Source organism: Cricetulus griseus, chromosome 7, assembly GCF_003668045.3.
Source record: "Cricetulus griseus strain 17A/GY chromosome 7, alternate assembly CriGri-PICRH-1.0, whole genome shotgun sequence".
In the NCBI taxonomy this organism is placed as follows: domain Eukaryota; kingdom Metazoa; phylum Chordata; class Mammalia; order Rodentia; family Cricetidae; genus Cricetulus; species Cricetulus griseus.
The window spans coordinates 43,122,246-43,141,278 of record NC_048600.1 but is presented as its reverse complement, the minus strand read 5'-3'; the positions used below and the strand labels follow the sequence as shown (position 1 = coordinate 43,141,278).

Below are 19,033 nucleotides of genomic sequence, written 5' to 3'. Positions count from 1 at the left end.
TTTCAAAAACAGGAAAAGCACATGACAGAAGCCCTAGAGTCATACTTCTAACTCCTTCCTTTTTCTTATCCCGTTTTTACAAATTTTTACAAGTCACCTGATTTACAGGCAAGGACACAGCTTAGACTTCCCGATGTGTGATACGGATATCGGGCCAATATCCAAACCAGCATTGGATTATGGATGGTTAGCTGGTCTCAACACATAGCCAATTTGCCTTGCTAGCAGGTTTTGCTCAAAGGCTGGCATTGTTACAAATGCTCCAGGTCAAGTTTCCCAGCGCACCGCAACTTAACCCTAGATTCTATCTTAATGAGTTCCAAGAGCTGCAGGGCCTGAGATGTTATTTTGGACCTGTTACTCTCAGCCTCCTGTCACTGATGCCACCCTTACCTTTTCAGTCTACTAGAGAAACTTCTGCAGTCATGAAGGACAAAGATGGAACCATGTCACAGCGGGGCATGTGGTCACTGATGGCAGTTTGCTAGTCTTAAATAAAAGCCAGAAGAGGATAGCTTAGTGCTACAGACCTTGTCTAACATGGTTGAATCCTCAGCAGAGGGGAAGCAGTTCATCTGGTTGAGTGTTTGCCTTGAAGATCCTAGGTTTGATACCTAGCAGTGCATAAACCATACACTGGGCATATCTATAATCCAAACGTTCAGGTAGAGGCAGGAAGACCAGCAGTTCAAGGTCACTCTAAGCTATACAAGACCCTGCCCTGAAAAAAAAAAAAAAAATCAGGACCAATTTTGAGAGGGTAACTTTACTTAAAGCATCCGAAAACACATTCCTGGGGTCAGGGAAAAGAGGTCAAAGGTGGGGACGAAAAATGTGGAGGAACCAAGAGGAAGTATGTGTGAAGAGGACGTCATAGGGAATCTTATTCATGCAGGCGGTGCATACAGAACAAGGCTGCTGGAACACAGGTGAGGCTAGTACAGCGTCTCCCGGGCGTGGGTTCGCAGGTGGCGCAGCAGGTGCGAATTGCGGCTAAAGCCACGGCCACACAGCACACAGGAGTAGGGTCTTGCGCCTGTGTGGACCAGTAGATGGCGTAGCAAGTTGCAGCTGCGACTGAAGATCTTGCCACACTCTGGGCACTCCTGGGGGTCTTCCATCTCTTGCTTTGACGCTGTGTGTGTGACCAGGTGGCGCTGTAGGTGCGCATTGCGCCGGAAACTGCGACCGCAGGTTGGGCAACTGTAGGGCCGTTCACCCGTGTGGCTGCGGCGGTGGCGGGCCAAGTTGGAGCTGTTTCGGAAGCGGTGACCACAGGTGTCACAGGCGTGGGGCTTCTCTCCCGTGTGGATGCGTTGGTGGCGTGCCAAGTGGGCACTCTGGCTGAACCCCTCTCCACACTCGCTGCATCGGCAGGGCTTCTCTCCTGTGTGGCAGCGCAGGTGGCGGGTCAGGTCTCGCATTTGGGTGAAACTTTTGTCACACTGGCCACAGTGGTAAGGCCGGAGGCCACCATGGGTCAACAGATGGCGGGCAAGGCCCGCACGTCTCACAAAGCGCTTGCTGCACTGGGGACAGACGTGAGGCTTCTCACCTGTGTGCACCTTCTGGTGGCTGATCAGCTGAGAGCTTTGGGTGAAGCAGCGGGCACAGGCATGGCAGGAAAAAGGTCGTTCGCCAGTGTGGACTCGCTTGTGGGTCATCAGGTGCTCGCTTCGTCGGAAAGCCTTACCACAGTCACTGCACACATAGGGTTTGCTCTCCTGGCAAGAGCTAAGGCTGCCAGGGTCTTCCGAGGACTGATGGTCCTTGCCCTTTGCATGGATGCGCAGGTGACGCTTCAAGCTAGAGCGCCTTTGGAAGGTCTGCCCGCAGTGGGAACAGAGAACAACTGCCTTCTCTGGCACTTTTCTCTTGCCTTCTGGGTCTGCCTTGGGATTTTGTTCGTGGGAATGTGCCAGCAGGTGCCGTATGAGGCTGGAGCGACGCTGGAAGCCCTGATCACACTCAGCACACCGGAAGGCAGGCTCGGAGGAATGTGTTAGCATGTGCTTCGCCAGATGAGACCTCTGGCGGAAACGGTGGCTGCAGAGGTGACAGGCGTGTGGCCGCTCATCGGTGTGTATTCGCACATGCAACTTGAGGATGGAGCTGCGCCCAAAAGTCTTCCCGCACCACAGACACATGAAGGACCGAGAGCTTGACTGAGATCGAGAGCTTGGCTGAGATCGAGAGCCCGAGTGAGACTGTAGCTGATGGGCCTGTAGGCTGGACGACTGCGGGAAGTTCACTCCGCACTCTGAGCATATAAACTGCGACTGTGTCTCGGACTCTGTGGCATCTGCAGCTGCGCTCACCTCCACTGCAGCGTCACTGCTGCCAGCAGGGGTCCCTTCCCCGACAGCACTTGCCTCCTGCCCCAGTGTCTGGGAAAGAGGCTCTTCTGTGACTCCAGGGCCCTCAGCCTGGGACTCTGATGAAATGATGACAGGCCAAATAGTCGCTTTAGGCTCTTCAACTTTAACTTCCTCCTTGTCAGGCACTCTGCTCCTAAATTCTGGGAAAGAAGCAAACACAGATGGCTAGAAATAGTGGTGTGCTCCTTTAATGCCAGCAACTTGGTAGACAGAGGCAAGCAGATGTTTGAGTTTGCTGCTAGCCTGGTCTACATAGACAGTTCCAGAACAGCCAGGGCTACATAGAAAGACCCTGCCTCACAAAACAAGAACAAGGGGGGGGGGCGGAGTATGTGAAGGAAGAAGAGGAAAGGGGGGAGGAGGTGGAGGTGGAGGAGGAGAAGGTGGCTGTGGCCGCACAGTTATCAATAGGGTCTTTCTGAAAGCTCTACTAGGAATCATCAAACTCTGATGGGTCCAGAAGTGGAAAGAAACCCAGGGTCCTATAAAACTGGTGATGGGCAGAGCCTGAGGACAAATAAGAATGTCTTTGTTCGACAGGTGGTGGCAGCACTCTAATTTAATCCTGGCACTCAGGAGGCAGGGCAGGTGGATCTCTTTGAGTTCAAGGCAAGCCTGGTTTACAGAGTGAGTTCCAGGACAGCCAGAACTGTTACACAAACCCTGCCTCAAAAAACCAAAAACCAAACAAACAAAAAACCAAATCAACAAAAAGTCTTTGTTCTCTACTCCCTGATTCCCTGCTGTTTTTTCAGTTCCCATATTGCCTACTTGGAATCCCACCTCCTCAGCCTCCCAAATGCTGGAATCACATCGTATACCACACACCTGGTTACATCACATCCTTTTAAAGTGTATAGTTTAGGTCCATAAAATATATCCACAATGTCATACAACAATCAGGGTTATCTCATCTCTTTTAGTTCTATTTCTTGACCACTTTCCCCCATTTTTCTGTATATAGATGTTTTCTATACATGTATGTACATGCAACACAAGCATGCAGTGCCCATAGTGACCAGGAGAGGGCCTCAGATCCTCCTGGAATTAGAGTCAGTTATGAGCCGTCAATGGACGCTGGGAATTGAGCTACAATCCTCTGGATGATCAGCCAGTGCTCCTAACTGCTGAGCCATCTCTCTGGCATCCCACCCCTACCCTTTTTGTTATTGGTAATTAAACCTAAAGTCTTGTGCTTGCTAGGAAAGTACTCTAACACTGAGCTACACTTGCAACCTTTAAATACCTATTTAAAGCTCAAAATTAAGAAACATAGCTGGGTGTTGTAGTGCAGGCCTCTCTAGCCCTACCACTCAGGTGGCAGAGTCAGGAGGATATTGAGTTGAAGACCATATCTAGGAATAACAACCGCTGATCCCAGTAGTGGTGGTGGTGAACGCCTCTAATCCTAGTGCTTGGGAGGCAGAGCCAGGTGGATCTCTGTGAGTTTGAGGCCAGTCTGGGCTACAGAGTGAGTTCCAGGACAGCCAGAGCCTCACAGAGAAAACCCGTCTCAAAAAACAATACAAAAATGAAAAACAACAAAAAACAAACAAAACAACAACAAAAACCAGACACAAGGAACAGGAGCTGTCGGGAAGAAGGGGAAGGTCCTGGATTTGCTTATGGGCACCACTAAACAAATAAATGAACAAAACTGAAGACCTTGTCAGCATCAACCCATCAAAAGGTTAGAAAATGTCAGATGGTATCTGGAACCATGAGCAAAGAGCATTTAGCAGCCATGACTGAGGAGGAGCTTACCAAGAGGGTTTTCAGGCCAAGCTTTCTTCTCTGAGGTATCATCAAAGGTAAGAGACTCCTGTAATGAGAGCCAAGACCCCTCTGAGTGAAGAATGGGCTCTGTGGCCTGCATGAAGTGGAAGTACTTTCTGGGATTAAACAGAAGCACGGACAGCTAAAAGGCAGAAGGTAGAGAACATTCTGGGGCCTGAGAAGGACCTGTATGTGATAGGGATGGGCTCGGCTTACCAACACAGCTGCCAGCTCTTGGTCTCTGGAATTCACCTCAAGCCATGAGGGGCCCTGGGAGGGGTCTGACAGCATTGGGAGAGGAGGACATTGCTGTTAGAAGGCAGTGTTGCCAGACATGTGGCTTTAAAGATATGACCACCCACCCTTTGAAACCACAAAGCTATTCCAGCACTCTCCCACCACATACTTCTCCCTGACTTCCAGCCCCCACCCACACATGTAGTCCACCTCCCAGGACACCAGCTCCTCACGGCTTTCTTGCGGCTCCTGGAGCATCCCCTGGGGCTCTGGGCTCACTGGCCAATTTGAACTTGGGGCAAGTCTCCACTCCTCAGGTTCAGCAGGTCTGGTGGGCACTGGCTCAGATAGGGGTACTTCATTCAACAGATTCACGGCTGGAGTCTCTTCCGAGGGCAGCTCCCTTTTGGGGCTGTGGATAGGGACCTGGGAAGGGCTATGCTGTTCCTCCGAGATGATGGCCGCAGAGGCACTCTTGCCAGCACTGAAGCTAAAATCCTGTTGAAAACATCTGTTTTAGGAGGCAGACAGGTTGCATGAGTGCACCAGGATAGGACAGAGACACGCAGGGAGAGTCACACAGCCAAGAGGGCAAGAATGAGTTGGTGGGGTGACGGGACAGAGAGCAGAAGGGGTGCATTTATATTCTCCTTTATAAGAACACACTTGCACTTCATACCATAGAAAGGAATCTATGTACATGCTATTAGTAGCTTAGCATGCTACTAATGGTTTTAATGGTTTGTTCCAAGTTAACCCTCTGTGATGGCCCAGATGATAACTGTGGAAACTAACTAGAGGCTGGGTTTTAGGAAGTGCCCGCCCCAGACATCAACGGAACAAGAAAGGAGTGCGGGGGCAATAATGGGGGCCCAGACATGTAAGTGACCAGAGGCTGGGTGTGGTGGAGGATGACTTCAATCCCAGAACTTGGGAGGCAGAAGCAAGCTGGTCTTTGTGTGTTCAAAGCCAGAATGACCTACACAGACAAAGCTCCAGTACAGCCAGGGCTACACAGAGAGACACTGTCTCAAAAAGAAAAAAGAAATGAGATGTGACCACAGGGACGACTCTGGATCTGAATGACTAACTACCTTTACTGGCTCCCCTACCCACCTCTTGCTGCCTGGAGGTGAAATGGAAGGCAGTTTTTCTGTTTTGTTTAAGATGTTAATCTGCTTCCTTCTAAACACCAGCTCTCTATCTGTACAGAGCACCACGGAAGGAAGCCAATTCCTATCTCTGCTCACTGCATTTTTTGTGATAAGCCCTATGATCTTCAGGACTCTACTCGCAAGTGAAATTTGCAGAGCCTTTTTTCTTGAGGGAACCAGCTTCTGTCCACCCACCCCACCCCATCCCACCCCACCCACCCCTACAGCTCCTGGTTCTGCCCCCATCTCACCAGTGGCCCCACGTGGCTGCAGTCTTTGGGCACGCCCTCCAGCAACTGTACCACCTCCTCTCCATCTCTGAGTGGCTGGCCCTGCAGGCGGCTCAGGACATGTGGGGGCAGGACGCTGAGGAACTGCTCCAGGACTAGCAGCTCCAGAATCTGCTTCTTGGTATGCAGTGCCGGCCGCAGCCAGTGGTTGCAGAGTTCCCGGAGCCGGCCCAGGGATGCCCGCGGCCCCATATCTTCCTGGTACTGGAAGCATCTGAAGAGCTGGTGAGCCACCTCGGGCCGAGGCCTGGCCTCTGCCAGCCTAGGGTCCTCCTCGAGAGGCGCATCATCCTCCTCCAGCTTCACTTCTCTAACCTGCTCTTGTTCCAGAGCATCTGGGATTGCTTCTGCCAGCATCTTTCACACCTGAAACAGGACTGGCTCTTAAGCCCCTTTCTTCAGCTCCTCCCCCACACACCTGTGGAGCTGAAGACCCTGAGTAAAGATCTGATGCAAGAAAGAGATGCCTGTTTTCCCAGAACTCAGGATATGGAGACAAGGATTCCAGGCCACCCTTACTTGGATAAGAAAGAAAAGGGGGGAGGGCACAGAAACAAGATATACTTCTAACCCCTACCTGAGTTACAGGCGTTAAAAAATAGGAATATGGCCGAGTGGTGGTGGCACACACCTTTAGTCCCAGCACTTGGGAGGCAGAGGCAGGAGGATCCCTGTGAGTTCGAGGCCAGCCTGGTCTACAGAGTGAATTCCAGGACAGCCAAGGCTACACAGAGAAACCCTATCTTGAAAGAAAAAAGAAGATAATTCTGTGAGCAAGAGCACTTTCCACGAAAGCACAAAGCGCAAAGTTTGAATCTCAGTGTCCACATAACAAAGGACATATTCCCATACATGACTGAAACCCTACCAATGTGGGAGGCAGGAGGAGCAGTAGGGATTGCTGGCGGCCAGTGTAGCTGAAAAACAGGATCCAGGTTCAGAAAGAGACCCAACTAAACAACTAAAGCAGATGGTGATAGTGGAGCATACTCAATGCAATCTTTCTTCACACTCCCATAAGTATGCACACACAGGTGCATACACCTCTCTCTCTCTCTCTCTCTCTCTCTCTCTCTCTCTCTCTCTCTCACACACACACACACACACACACACACACAGAGAGAGAGAGAGAGAGAGAGAGAGAGAGAGAGAGAGAGAGAGAGAGAGAGAGAGAGAGAGAGAGAAACGGGACTGTTCTGCATGATTGTCCTACTCTACATCCACAGATACTTGGTGTTAACTTTTCACCTATACTTTGCTCCTCCTGATGCAGCCACCAGGGGGATGGAGCATTGTGGAAGAGAGATTAAGGACAGGAAAAAAAAAAAACAACAAAAAACCGCCTTATCTCTTGGGGCTGGAAAGACAGACTTTTCAGAGGTTAAGAACATTGGCTGCTCTTGTAAAGGACCAAGGTTGTTTTCTCAGCATCCAAATGGTGGTTTACAATTACCTGTAACTCCAGTCCCAGGGGAACCAGTGCTCCCTCCTGGCTTCTGGGGGTACCAGGCAAGCATGTTGTGCACACACACACACATATGCATGCATGCAAAAACATTTATCCATACAGAGTAAAAATAAATCTTTTTAAAAAACTGTTTTTCATTTCAAACCCTTCAGGTCTATAGCTTGGAGAACCAGTTCAACAAGATCCTCCCCATAGGACTTCAGAGAGGGACCTGAGCTCTTCACAATCAGCAAACAAACAAACAATGCCTGAGAGTGGGAACTGTTCTACAGGAGTTATACCCACCTCCTTTTTTGTTTTTATTTTTTTTTAAATAGTTTATTGAATACACTGCAACAGAGCTGTGGGCTGGACAGTAACTAGAGTACTGCCACCCAGCTTTGAGTTCAGTCATACCTCACCTCGCAAGTGGGATTACAGCTCTTGCTCTCCCTTTCTCTGCCACCTCACTAGGGATAGCCACTCAATTCACACTAGCGGTGGAAAGTGTTTATAATCGAGCACCAGGGGGCACTAGTTCCACAGGCACAAGCCCCTCCTCCCAACTTTCCCTTTAGCCCAGAGGGCTGGCTACTCCTTCTGTCCTGTTCTGTCCTGTCCTGTCCTAAGGACTCAATCAGTTCAGTCCAGTTCAGTTAAATCATTCAGCACTTCTTAGAAGACTTTAGCTTCTCTTTCCTGGTCAGGCATGGAACCCAGAACTCAGAAGTCTTAGGAATGTTAGGCAAATAACTCTACTAGTGAACTACAGGTCAACCAGTTAAGTTCCTTAGAACAAAACTAACAGTGAGAATGCCGAGTAGGGGGATGGGCCCAGACCCTCAGGCCTAACTTTCCACTCTATAACAGTGGCATACTCGGAGCAGGGCTTGAGGATATTGTTTTCTTTCTTTCTTTTTTAATATTTGATTTACTTATTATGTATACAACATTCTGCTTCCATGTATATCTGCACACCAGAGGAGGGCACCAGATCTCATAATGGATGGTTGTGAGCCACCATGTGGTTGCTGGGAATTGAACTCCGGGCCCCTGGAAAAGCAGTCGGTGCTCTTAACCTCTGAGCCATCTCTCCAACCCGAGGATATTGTTTTCATCGTTATTGATTATATCACGTTTTCAAGGCTAACAGGCTAGGGAAAGTGCCTCTGCCCTGAATTTGTATAGATTGTGTTCAGGTTGGAGAGTTCTCTAAATCCCCTCGTAGGAGGGCTGTACTGTGTGGGTCTGTTACAGAACAAAGGAACCCCTGATTTTAAGCTGGCTGTGGGAAAGAAGAGGGATGTGGTGCTGAAGTGATGGCCCAGACCTAGCCCCTGACCCGCCAACGTTCGCCCTTTGGCTCCTTTAACTCCCATACAGCCTGTCCAATCCGGGCTTTTTCCTGCACTTCAGACATTCGTACCCTAAGTGCTTTTCCTATTGCAATTACTTCTTCCAGTGTTGGTGCCTCTGTTCCGGAACCCTAAAACACACCACCCACCCCAATCACTGTTCACTGCAATCCCTTCGCCTGGCATTTGAAGTGACTTAACTCAATGACGAACATGTGCAATGAAACAGTGATAATAATGGCTACCCAGAAGCTCTAAGAATTGAAGAGCAAATATAGTAAGGTTCAGGGCAGAAAGGGTATATGATATATGACAAACGCTCAAAAACTAGGGGAGTAGGGTTTAGGATGTAGCTCTTTTGGTATAGCAAACACACACTTAAGTCCTGAGTTCAATCTGCAGCACTCATTTACTAGAGGTGGTGAGACGGACCCCAAAACCTAGAACTCGGGAGGCAGAGGCAGAAAGATGGCAAGTTCACGGTCATCTTCAGCTACATGGAATTCGAGAATAGCTTGATATATGACTAGGTCTCAGAAAACAACAAACAAAGAAAGAAAACATACAGGGGCTGGAGAGATGGCTCAGAGGTTAAGAGCACTGATTGTTCTTCCAGAGGTCCTGAGTTCAATTCCCAGCAACCACATGGTGGCTCACAACCATCTATAATGAGATCTGGTGCTCTCTTTTGGCCTGCAGGCATGCATGCAGGCAGAATACTGTATACATAATAAATAAATCTTTAAAAAGAAAGAAAGAAAGAAAACAAACAAATAAATGAAACAAAGAGAAAAGGGAGAGGGTTATCAAGCCAGGCGTGGGTTGAGGCAGGAGGATTAAAACTTCCGGGCTTGTGTCGGGCAGTGGTGGTGCACACCTTTAGTCTCAGCTCTCGGGAGGCAGAGACAGGTGGATCTCTGTGAGGTCGAGACCAGCCTGGTCTACAAGAGCTAGTTCCAGGACAGCCTCCAAAACCACAGAGAAACCCTATCTGAAAAAAAAAACAAAAACAAAAACAAATAACAACAATAAAAAAAAAGAAGTTCCAGGCTTGCCTGGACTCCATCTAGAGTGAGGTACAAAGCTGGTCCGGGCAATTTAGTGAGAGCCTTCCCCCCCCCCAATGAAAAACAAAAGAAGGTGTTGGAGATGTATCTTAGAAGTAGAGCATTGCCTAGCCTGCACACCAAGCCCTAGTCTCTCTCACACACAGGAAATAGGATTTCATTTTGCTGTTTGGAGAAGTAATGAAAACAACTAGAGGGGCTGGAGGGATGGCTCCGGGGTTAAGAGCACTGGCTGCTCTCCAGAGGTCATGAGTTCAATTCCCAGCACCCACATGGCAGCTTGCTGCTGTTTATGGGAACTGATGGCCTCTTCTGGTGTGCAGATGTACATACAAGCAAAACATTAATATACATAAATAAGTCTTTAAAAAAAAAAAGGACAAGAAAATGAACTCTCTCTGGTCAGCTGCCCTGCACTAGACACTCGTGCACACCAAGCATTAATCAGCCCGGGCAGCGTTCTGATGCTCACTTCATCCAGCTCCAATCCACTTGCTAAATCAAGCTTTCACTCTTACAAGTTCAGAGGACCAAGAACAGTTTACTCACAGCTACACCTGGCGCAGCTATGAGGCTCACTACCACGGAAATGGGGCCCTGGACCCATTAGTTCCATCCTGCATTATGAGATTTTGCCACTATTAGCTTGGAGTAACACAACATGGTTAACAGAATTCCAAATTCAAGTCACAGCTAAGCAAGCTAGCTACAAAAAGCTGCTGGAATTTCTAGGTGAGGCCTTGCCAATGGGTTTCCAAGAGATGGAATTCAGGCAAGTTGGCCTTAGAAAGTCTGTCCCTCCCCCCCAGGTCTCCAGGACAAAAGCCCTATTAATATGCACCCCTGTAGGGGGTTAGCTGGGTGCGGGGCGATAAAGTTCTCAGTCACTACCCGAAATCTGGCCGGTCTAATTTGTATGTCGGCGCTGCCATAAAACCCTCTCACACTGGAGAAGTCTGAGGCCAGAGTGGTATTCTGCAAGAAATAACTCTTCTCCCTGCTTATAGTTGCTCAATTTTGCTGACCCGGTTTCTTTAGACGTGGACCCCTCCTGGTGCTGACCAGTCCACCTGGGAACACATGGCAGCCGCTACCGCTATGACTCTTCCTCAAGTCCCCAAGGCCACAAATGCATCATGCTGTCTGGCATTGGCGTCTCCAGCACAGAATGACTCCCTCATTTTCCTAAGACTTTGTTCTAGCCACCAACCCACCAGTAGGGTCTGAAAACCCCTTTCACTCTTCACACAGATGTAAACCTACATTCCAACCCTCCAACTCACCAGTCCAGGTACCTACTCTTGAGGCCGAGATGTTTGGCGGTCCTTGGTGGGATCCAGGACCAGAGCCAGCGTAGGCCAGCCTGGGGAAAGACTCGGAGAAAATGGGACAGGAAGTTCCCTGCCCCATCCCTTTCAGGTAAGGGGATAAAGGGGCTTCCAAGAATTAACCCTTCACCTCCCAGTTTGGGTTGGGTGGGGAAGAGGGCGGAGCCAGAAAAATCAAGACAAAAGTAATGAATCCAGATTGCAACTTTGCTAAGCCCATATAAGAGTCAAATTACTCTAAACCAGAGCTTCACCATCTAAATTGGGACAGACTTGTGCCCTTTGGGGGACAAGAGCTGCTTGCTGTGTGTAGGCTTCTTTGCTTGTTTTTTCATTCGTGTGACAAATATTTATCTTCATTGTGTTGTGTATCAAAGAGCAGGCCCCAAGGACAGAGCTAAACTGAGGAATGAGGCCCTGCCCTGGGTGTGTGTGGCAGGGTGGGGGTTGCAGTTCAAGGAACAGGAAAGACAACAATAGTAAGAAAATGGAACAGGCCAAGCAGCACTCAGGGGTCAGAGGTAGGTGGATCTCTATCAATCAGTTCAAGACCAGCCTGGTCTACATATTGGGTTCCAGGTTAGACAGGGTTACATAGTGAGACCCTGTCTCAAAAAAGAAAAACAGAAAAACAAGGACCAGAAGCCAAGTGTGATGGCATGAGCCTGTAATTCTATCACTTGGGTGGCTGAGGTTGAAGGAGTGTTATGAATTCCAGACCATCTTGGTCTACAGAGTGAACCTGTCTCAAAAATCCAAAACCAAAGGGATGAGACTGCATCTCAGTTGGCAGAATATACTAAGAAGGCCCCGCAAAATAAAGGGGGCTTGACTTTGAAATGGGCAACAAAGCGGTTGGGGGAGGTCACTTCTCCTGAGGGGCGGGGCGAGGCGGAGGGCGGTGTTAGTGGGACAAAAGCCACTAGCGGGATTCTGGGGAAGACTTACGGACTGAGTTGTTTTTGCTTCCTTATCGCATCTTACTTTTTTTTCCTGTGTGTGTTGGGATTTTTACCTTTTTTTCATTACACTTATTTATTTTTATTTGGGGAATCAGTGGTGCTCTGGTGTGTCCACCGTCTCAGAGCGCGCTCCACCACCGGAGGGTCAAGGAAACTCGGCGCTGGCGCCCCCCAGTCCTGCTGTCTCTGTCGTGTCTAGGCCCAGCCTTGCTCTGGCTCGTTTTAAGTTTCCCTGTCGCGTCAGCACCCAGCTTATTTTTTACTGTGTGGGGTGGATCGCCCTGGACCACTCTGTAGGCACCAGTCTTCTTGCTGTGCTGCGCTCTACGTCCTCAGCCCCAGGCCCAGCTCCTGGCACGCAGGACACGGGAAAAGGTTGAGCGACAGCATGGCGTAGCTACCGCCCTCAAGATGTTTCCAGTTTTCCAATGGCCTAGCGCCGCACCCTCCTGCTACAGACTCCTCCCACAGCCGCTGCCCTAGAAGCCCCGCCCCGAGAGAGGCGAGGCCTCAGGAGGCTCAGCGAGAAGGGTCCCTGGACTGGAGCGATTTCTCTCTCTGCTCTTCCTGCACAGCTGGCAGCAGTGGGTAGAGTCCCTCCTGCCTCTGGTTGCTAAGGCTTGGAGGGAGGGGGACTCAGCACAAGGTCTGAGAGCAGGGAGGAAGCCTAAGGTGTTTAAAGCTTGTGTAAACAGGCTTCCCAACTCCCTGCGTGGCCTGAGCTCTCACATGAGCACACTTACACACTAGCCCTAGCCTTGGGCCTACCCTGCTTCTTGAACTCTAATGGACCACTAGCCCACCCTCCTTTCATTTTGCAGCAGAAAATTTCTGGGGAAGCAGAAGCTATCATTCACTCAGTCGAGGGTTCTTGACTGATGGTCCTCTAGAACCCAGGTCCACGCAGATGCGAGGGAGCTTAGGACTGCTGGGTCAGAAAAACCTAGCAAGCTGATGGACCTGCAGGAGGACGCGGTGTGGGTGGGGCACGGTGGGAACACCCCAGTGTGCTCAGAAATGCAGGACGACGTTTTCTAAAGACCCTCTTCCTGTGACAGTTTCATAGAAATATTTTTGTTTTGTGTTTCTGAACACATTTGTCTACGTTTGAGCACATTGCCTATACAAGTTCACAGGTGTTCACATTTCTGTGCAGCCTGGAAATCTGTCAGTTGACTTCCTTGATTACTCTTGCTCGCCTTTCCTCTTTCTTTCTTTCTTTCTTTCTTTCTTTCTTTTTCTAAGACAGGCCTCACTATGTAGTAGTTCTGCTGTCCTGAAACTATGTAGCCCAAACTCAAGAGGAATATCCCCCTGCCTCTGCCTCCCAAGTACTGGTTTAAAGGCTTAGCTATCTCCACTCTTTTTTTTTTTTTTTTTTTTTTTTTTTTTGAGATATGGTCTCACTATGTAGACTTTGCTGGCTGTGAGCTTGTTATGTAGACCAGGATAGCTCAAACTCAGAGATTTGCCTATGTCTGTCTCCTGAGTGCTTTAATTATAGGTGTGTGACACTATGCCCAGCCATCCACTTTGTAATTTGAAGGGGGGTCTCTCACTGGACCTGGCCAGTGAGCCCCAGGGGCTCACCTAGGTCTGCTTCCCCAGTGCAGGAAGTATGAGTGTACACTGCTGCATGGGGCTTTTTATGTCAGTGCTAGAAGTGTGAACTCAGGTCTTCATATGTGTGTGTATGGCAGGCACTGTATTGTCTAAGCCATCTCCAAAGTGCCCACTCATTTTTGATGGCCTGAACAATTTTTAGAAAAAAAATAGGTAAATTGTAGGGTGCCTGTTCTGGATATTTTCTTGTCACCTTGACTCAAGCTAGGGTCATCTGGGAAGAGGAACCTTAGTTGAGGAACCTCAGTTGAGAAAAGGACTCAATTAGATTGTCTGTAGTCATTTGTGGGGCATTTTCATAATTAATGATTGATGTGGCAGAGCCAATTCACTGAGATTGGTGTCACCCCTGGGCAGGTGGTCCTGAGTGATATAAGAAAGCAAGCTGATGGGTTGGAGAGATGGCTCAATGGTTAAGAGCACTGGCTGCTCTTCCAGAGGACCCTGGTTCAGTTCCCAGCATCCACATGGCAGCTCACAACTGTCTGTGATTTCAGTTCCAGGAATCCAGAATCCTCACACAGACATACATGCAGGCAAACACCAATGCACATAAACTTAAAAAAGAAAAAGAAAGACCTGGGCATTAGTGGCACACACTTTTAATCTCACCACTCGGGAACTCGGGAGGCAGAGGCAGGCAGATCTCTGTGAGTTCAAAGCCAGCCTGGTCTACCGAGTGAGTTCCAGGACAGGCTCCAAAGCCACAGAGAAACCCTGTCTCGAAAAACAAAACAAAAAAAAGCAAGTTGAACAGCCTATGAGGAGCAAGCCAGTAAGCAGTGTTTCTACATGATTTCTGCTTCAGTTCTGGCCTCTAGGTTCCTATTCCTCCCCAAATTGGTTGTGGTCATGACGTTTATCATAGCGATAGGAAGCAAACTAACAGTGCTTCTCAGGGGCTTTGTCTGACATTTTGTAACAGTTAAACAGGTACAGATTTGAGGATATTGCAAAGATGAAGCATCATTTGTATCCCATATCAAGGACACACATCATTTGTATCACATATCAAGGGCACACATCAACCTGAGCTTGAACCATTGGTGTAGACCTTGGTCATCTGGCAGAAGTCTCATGAGGTTTTACAGCTGTGAATTTACACCAGTTCATTCCTTACCATGGAAGGAAGCTATTTACACATTGGCATCTCAGGAGTGGGGAATTATGGCAAGAAACATATAACTTATTTTAGCTTTATTTATTTACCCTTGGGTGCTGCTGGAGATGGAACCCAGGGCCAGGAGCTTGCTAGGTAATATTCTATCAGCTAGGTAATATTCTACCACTGAGTTCAAAGAGTTCTTTCCTTCCTTTTTTTTTGTTTTTGTTTTTGTTTTTGTTTTTGTTTTTGTTTTTTTTGAGTGCCCTCTGTGTTGCTTCAGTGTTCCTGCCTCAGACAGTGGGTGGGACTAAAGGCATAAGCCACAACATCCAGCTCCCTATATCTCTTTAAAATCATGCCTCATCATTTTTAAAAATTTATTTGTTTTTATTTTATTTGCATTGGTGTTTTGTCTGCATGTATATCTGTGTGTAGGTGTCATATCCTGGAGTTACAGACAATGTGGGTGTTGGGAATTGAATCCTGGTCCTCTGGAAGAGCAGTCAGTGATTTTAACTAATGAGCTGTCTCTGCAGCCCCCAGGCCTCATCATTTTGTTGACTTAGCATTTCTTTACTTTCTGGTATAATTAGATCTCCATGTAGTGTATTTCTGGCCCATTCTAGAATCAAGCCATTTTTCTAAGGAAGTCTGATGTGTATTGTCACAGTCCCCCAAACCCTAGCATGACTGAGCACAGGTTAGAGGAACCATTCTGACCTTAAAACCCAGCAGGTAGTATAGCCCCAACACCTGCCAAAATGGTAATAAAGACCTAACCCATCAAAGATCTAGACCATAGTTCCCAGAAATGTACTAACCCATCATTTTTGGCTTCTGTAGTTATGCTCCTTGCTAACTGAGGTGAGACCACCAGAATGAGGCTTTTGTGCAGAAAAGACAAAGGGGTGTTGCAGAGGATCCTTTTATTGTTTTATTTATAAATACAGCTCAGGGATCAGATTCTAGGGTATTAATCGGATAGATCCACAGAACAATAGAGAAAAAGATCAGCTGCTCTCCTCTCCACCTCCCCAGACTGAAAACCAGAAAAATCTTTCCAAGCCCCTCTTTATTCCTCTCTGATTCTCTCTATCTTCCTCTGAATCCTCCAGAAAACTCTCGGTTTATTCTGGCCAGCTGAACATGGACTCCACCCAGTGAATCAAGGTTTAATTCCACTGGAGTTTTCAGAGTGATGATAGAAACAAATCTCCCCCTTCTTGTCTAAAAAAGGAAAGGTTTTAACTCTAACATATTAAAACTATATACAATAAGAACAATTATCAAGTAAGAATTACATTCACAGCTGTAGGCGGTACATTTACAGCTGCTAGCCAACAATAAAAACTTCCTTTTTGGCTTTAAGGGTTTGTAGTTGCCTGGCAGTGGTGGTGCATGCCTTTAATCCCAGCACTCAGGAGACAGAGCCAGGTGGATCTCTGTGAATTTGAGGTCAGCCTGGTCTACAGAGTGAGTTCCAGGACAGCCAGGCCCATGATGAAACCATGTCTTGAACAACAAAAACAAACAAAACCAAGAATGTATCTGTGTGGTAATCTCTGGTAGATTTATTTTGTAACACTACTATTGAAATTGTAAAAAATCGGCTCGAGAGAGAAAGATGCCATGCAAGTGGTGGGGTTTCTATTAAGAGAAAATGATCACAAAAATAAGCAGCAGGGAGACTGGCCTCTGGGACTGGAGCAGTGGGAAAGAGGAAAGAGAGGGCTGGTGGGGTGGATGGGAGGTGGGCAGGGCCCTTTTAAAAAGGGAACATAATGAATAAGCAAAGGTGGTGCTCTTAGTGGCAGCAGCTGAGGGCATATCTTGTCAGAACTCCAAAGGCAGGCCAGTACAGCTGCCTAAATACTAACAACTACCATTGACTAATTTTTATTTGTTTACTTATTGAGTTAGTTTTCTATTGCTCAGTCTCCTGTGAAACTCACTGTTACTATGTAGTTCAAACCAGCCTGGAAATCACAGTCTTCCCAGTGCTGAGATTACAGGTGTGAAATGAACTTCCAACCATTTCCACCTAGGCCAGAGGGGAAGCCCCTCCTTTTGTCACCTAGAAAAATGTGGCTGTGGCTGGTGCTAAGAGGTTAGGCTGTAATTAAGTCTATAAGTGGCTCAATCACATACCTAAATGACTACAATTTGTGCTAGGATCCAAAGTTGTGTTTGTTTCAAAGCACAAAACTGAGTGGCTGTGATTGGTATAAAACAATTAGCTATGATTGCCCCAAACAACCAGGGTTGCGATGGGAGAACTTGTGCAAACTTTGAAACAGCCTTGGCTCAGCCTGTGCCTTCAGGGCCCAGGAAATCAGCTTCAATTGTTGGGTAGTTTTCTCATGTCTTGTCTATGGAATGTTGTAGTCCTGTGGTGCCATCATCAGGATAGTCTGGGTGGCTATTTGACCCAGAGCAGCAAGCTCCAGGGGACTTCAACAGCTGTCATTTATGGAGTAAAATCAGCTCACCCCAATGTCTTTGCCTAATTGATGGAAGATGAACATTGCAGGAGAGCTCAGCAGGAGCTGAATAAATTATAAGAACTTATCATTATAACTCATAGTGATTACTAATTTTTTTGAGACAGGGTCTCATTATGTAATTCTGGCTGCCCTGGAATTCATTATGTAGATCCTGCTGGCCTTGACTCACGGAGATCTGCCTGTTTTTGCCTCCTGAGTGCTGGTATTAAAGTCATGGACCACCACACCCAACACTAACTATTAGTGATTTTAATAGTGCTTAACACCAGCTTAATGCTCTAGAGAGAAATAAGACCCTGTAATTTTCTACCCAGCCCTTAGAAAGCTAAGGCTGCCAGGCATTGGTGGCACATACCTTTAATCCCAGCATTACTCAGGAAGCAGAGACAGGCAGATCTCTATCTCTGTGAGTTCAAGGCCAACCTGGTCTACAGAGTGAGTTCCAGGACAACCTCCAAAGCAATACAGAGAAACCCTGTCTTGAAAAACCAAAAAAAAAAAAAAAAAAAAAAAAAAAAAAAAAAAAAAAAAGCTAAGGCCAAGGCCAACCTTGACTATATAGTGAATTTAAGGTCACCGTGGGGGTACATAGCAAGGCCTAGTATCCAACAAACAAAACACCGGTTAAATATAAAAGTCCACGTTTTCACATTCCAAAGAAAGAAAGCACAGACACATACACACACACATCCTGCATTTGGAAACTAGATATCCTGGCATGTAGAGAAAGGAGTCATAGGCTGGAATACAGACCTCAGCAAGTGAAAGGTGAAAGGGACCTCACAGTGTGTGCCTGGGCACTCTGCCTTCTGGTGCTGAGCCGGTTAGAATGACGGTGTGACTCCATCCCCATCTGCTTCAGTGTCTTGCTTAACCATGAGGGATCCTGAAAGTCAACCCAACACTGGAGGACACTCTAGGTATCACATAGCAGGAGATGACAGCAGCAAAAAGTATTTCAGGATGGTGACAGTGTCCTGGTTTCTTAAAAATGCACTGACTTCTCAACTCTAAAAGGCAACCCTTAAGCCCGAGTGACTCTGAGCTTAGTTCCAATGATGTCCAGTTGTGCCTGCACTGTAGGCTATCTTGAGCCATCGGGTAGGCAGTGTTCTGGGTACCAGGGGTAGGGTTAGGAGGTTTCTGGTCCTGAATGTCATAGCTTACCCTGATGTCAACAATCAGAAACAGAGTGTTTGATGCTGCTCTCTAAAAGGTTCCACCTGTCTGTTGGGGCTGGACCAGGACAAGGAAAGGTCACTTTGGTCAAGTGATAGCAAAAAGTCTAGCACAAACTGTTCCAAACAGCTCTGTCTGAGGCTATGGCTACCAGTGCTGAAGCTTGATGATCTAGGAACTAAGCTTGGGCAGGAGCCTGGGACTGGGACACTAATTCAGGTTCAGATGAGTCTTGCTTATTCACCACAGGGAATCAAAGGCTCTGAGATAATAGCTGCATTGTAGTTGGTGTAAGCCAAAGGAATCAAAGCTGAGTGGTGAGGAGTGGCCTAGCTAAGGAAACCGGAGCATAGTCTGAACCTTTCAATAGCCACCCCTGTGTATGGGCATTAGAGGTCAGCTTTCTTCAGGAGATGGTTGTTTCTCTCCTTCTACCATGTGGGTCTCAGGGATTCAACTCAATTTATCAGGCTTCGTGGTAAGTGCCTTTATCCACTGAGCAATCTCACTTGCTCTGATCTTTCTATCTTCCTTTCTTTTCTTCCCCCCTCCTTTCTTTTTTTTCAAGGGTTTCTCTGTTACCTTGGCTGTCCCAAAATTCGCTCTGTAGACCAGGCTGGCCTCAAAC

The 19,033-nt window shown here is 47.7% G+C and overlaps 1 protein-coding gene across 1 annotated transcript; it reads right to left on the bottom strand.

The window, feature by feature from the left end:
• Window positions 1–765: 765 nt before the first annotated feature.
• Window positions 766–6,192, bottom strand: Zscan10 (zinc finger and SCAN domain containing 10). Its single transcript, XM_027424859.2, has 5 exons — window positions 5,797–6,192; window positions 4,625–4,889; window positions 4,371–4,435; window positions 4,143–4,200; window positions 766–2,518 (listed from the first exon to the last, which is right to left on the bottom strand). Exons 1-5 carry the CDS (start codon window positions 6,190–6,192, stop codon window positions 936–938), a joined length of 2,367 nt encoding a protein of 788 aa, XP_027280660.1. The 3' UTR covers window positions 766–935.
• Between the last annotated feature and the right edge of the window lie 12,841 nt (window positions 6,193–19,033).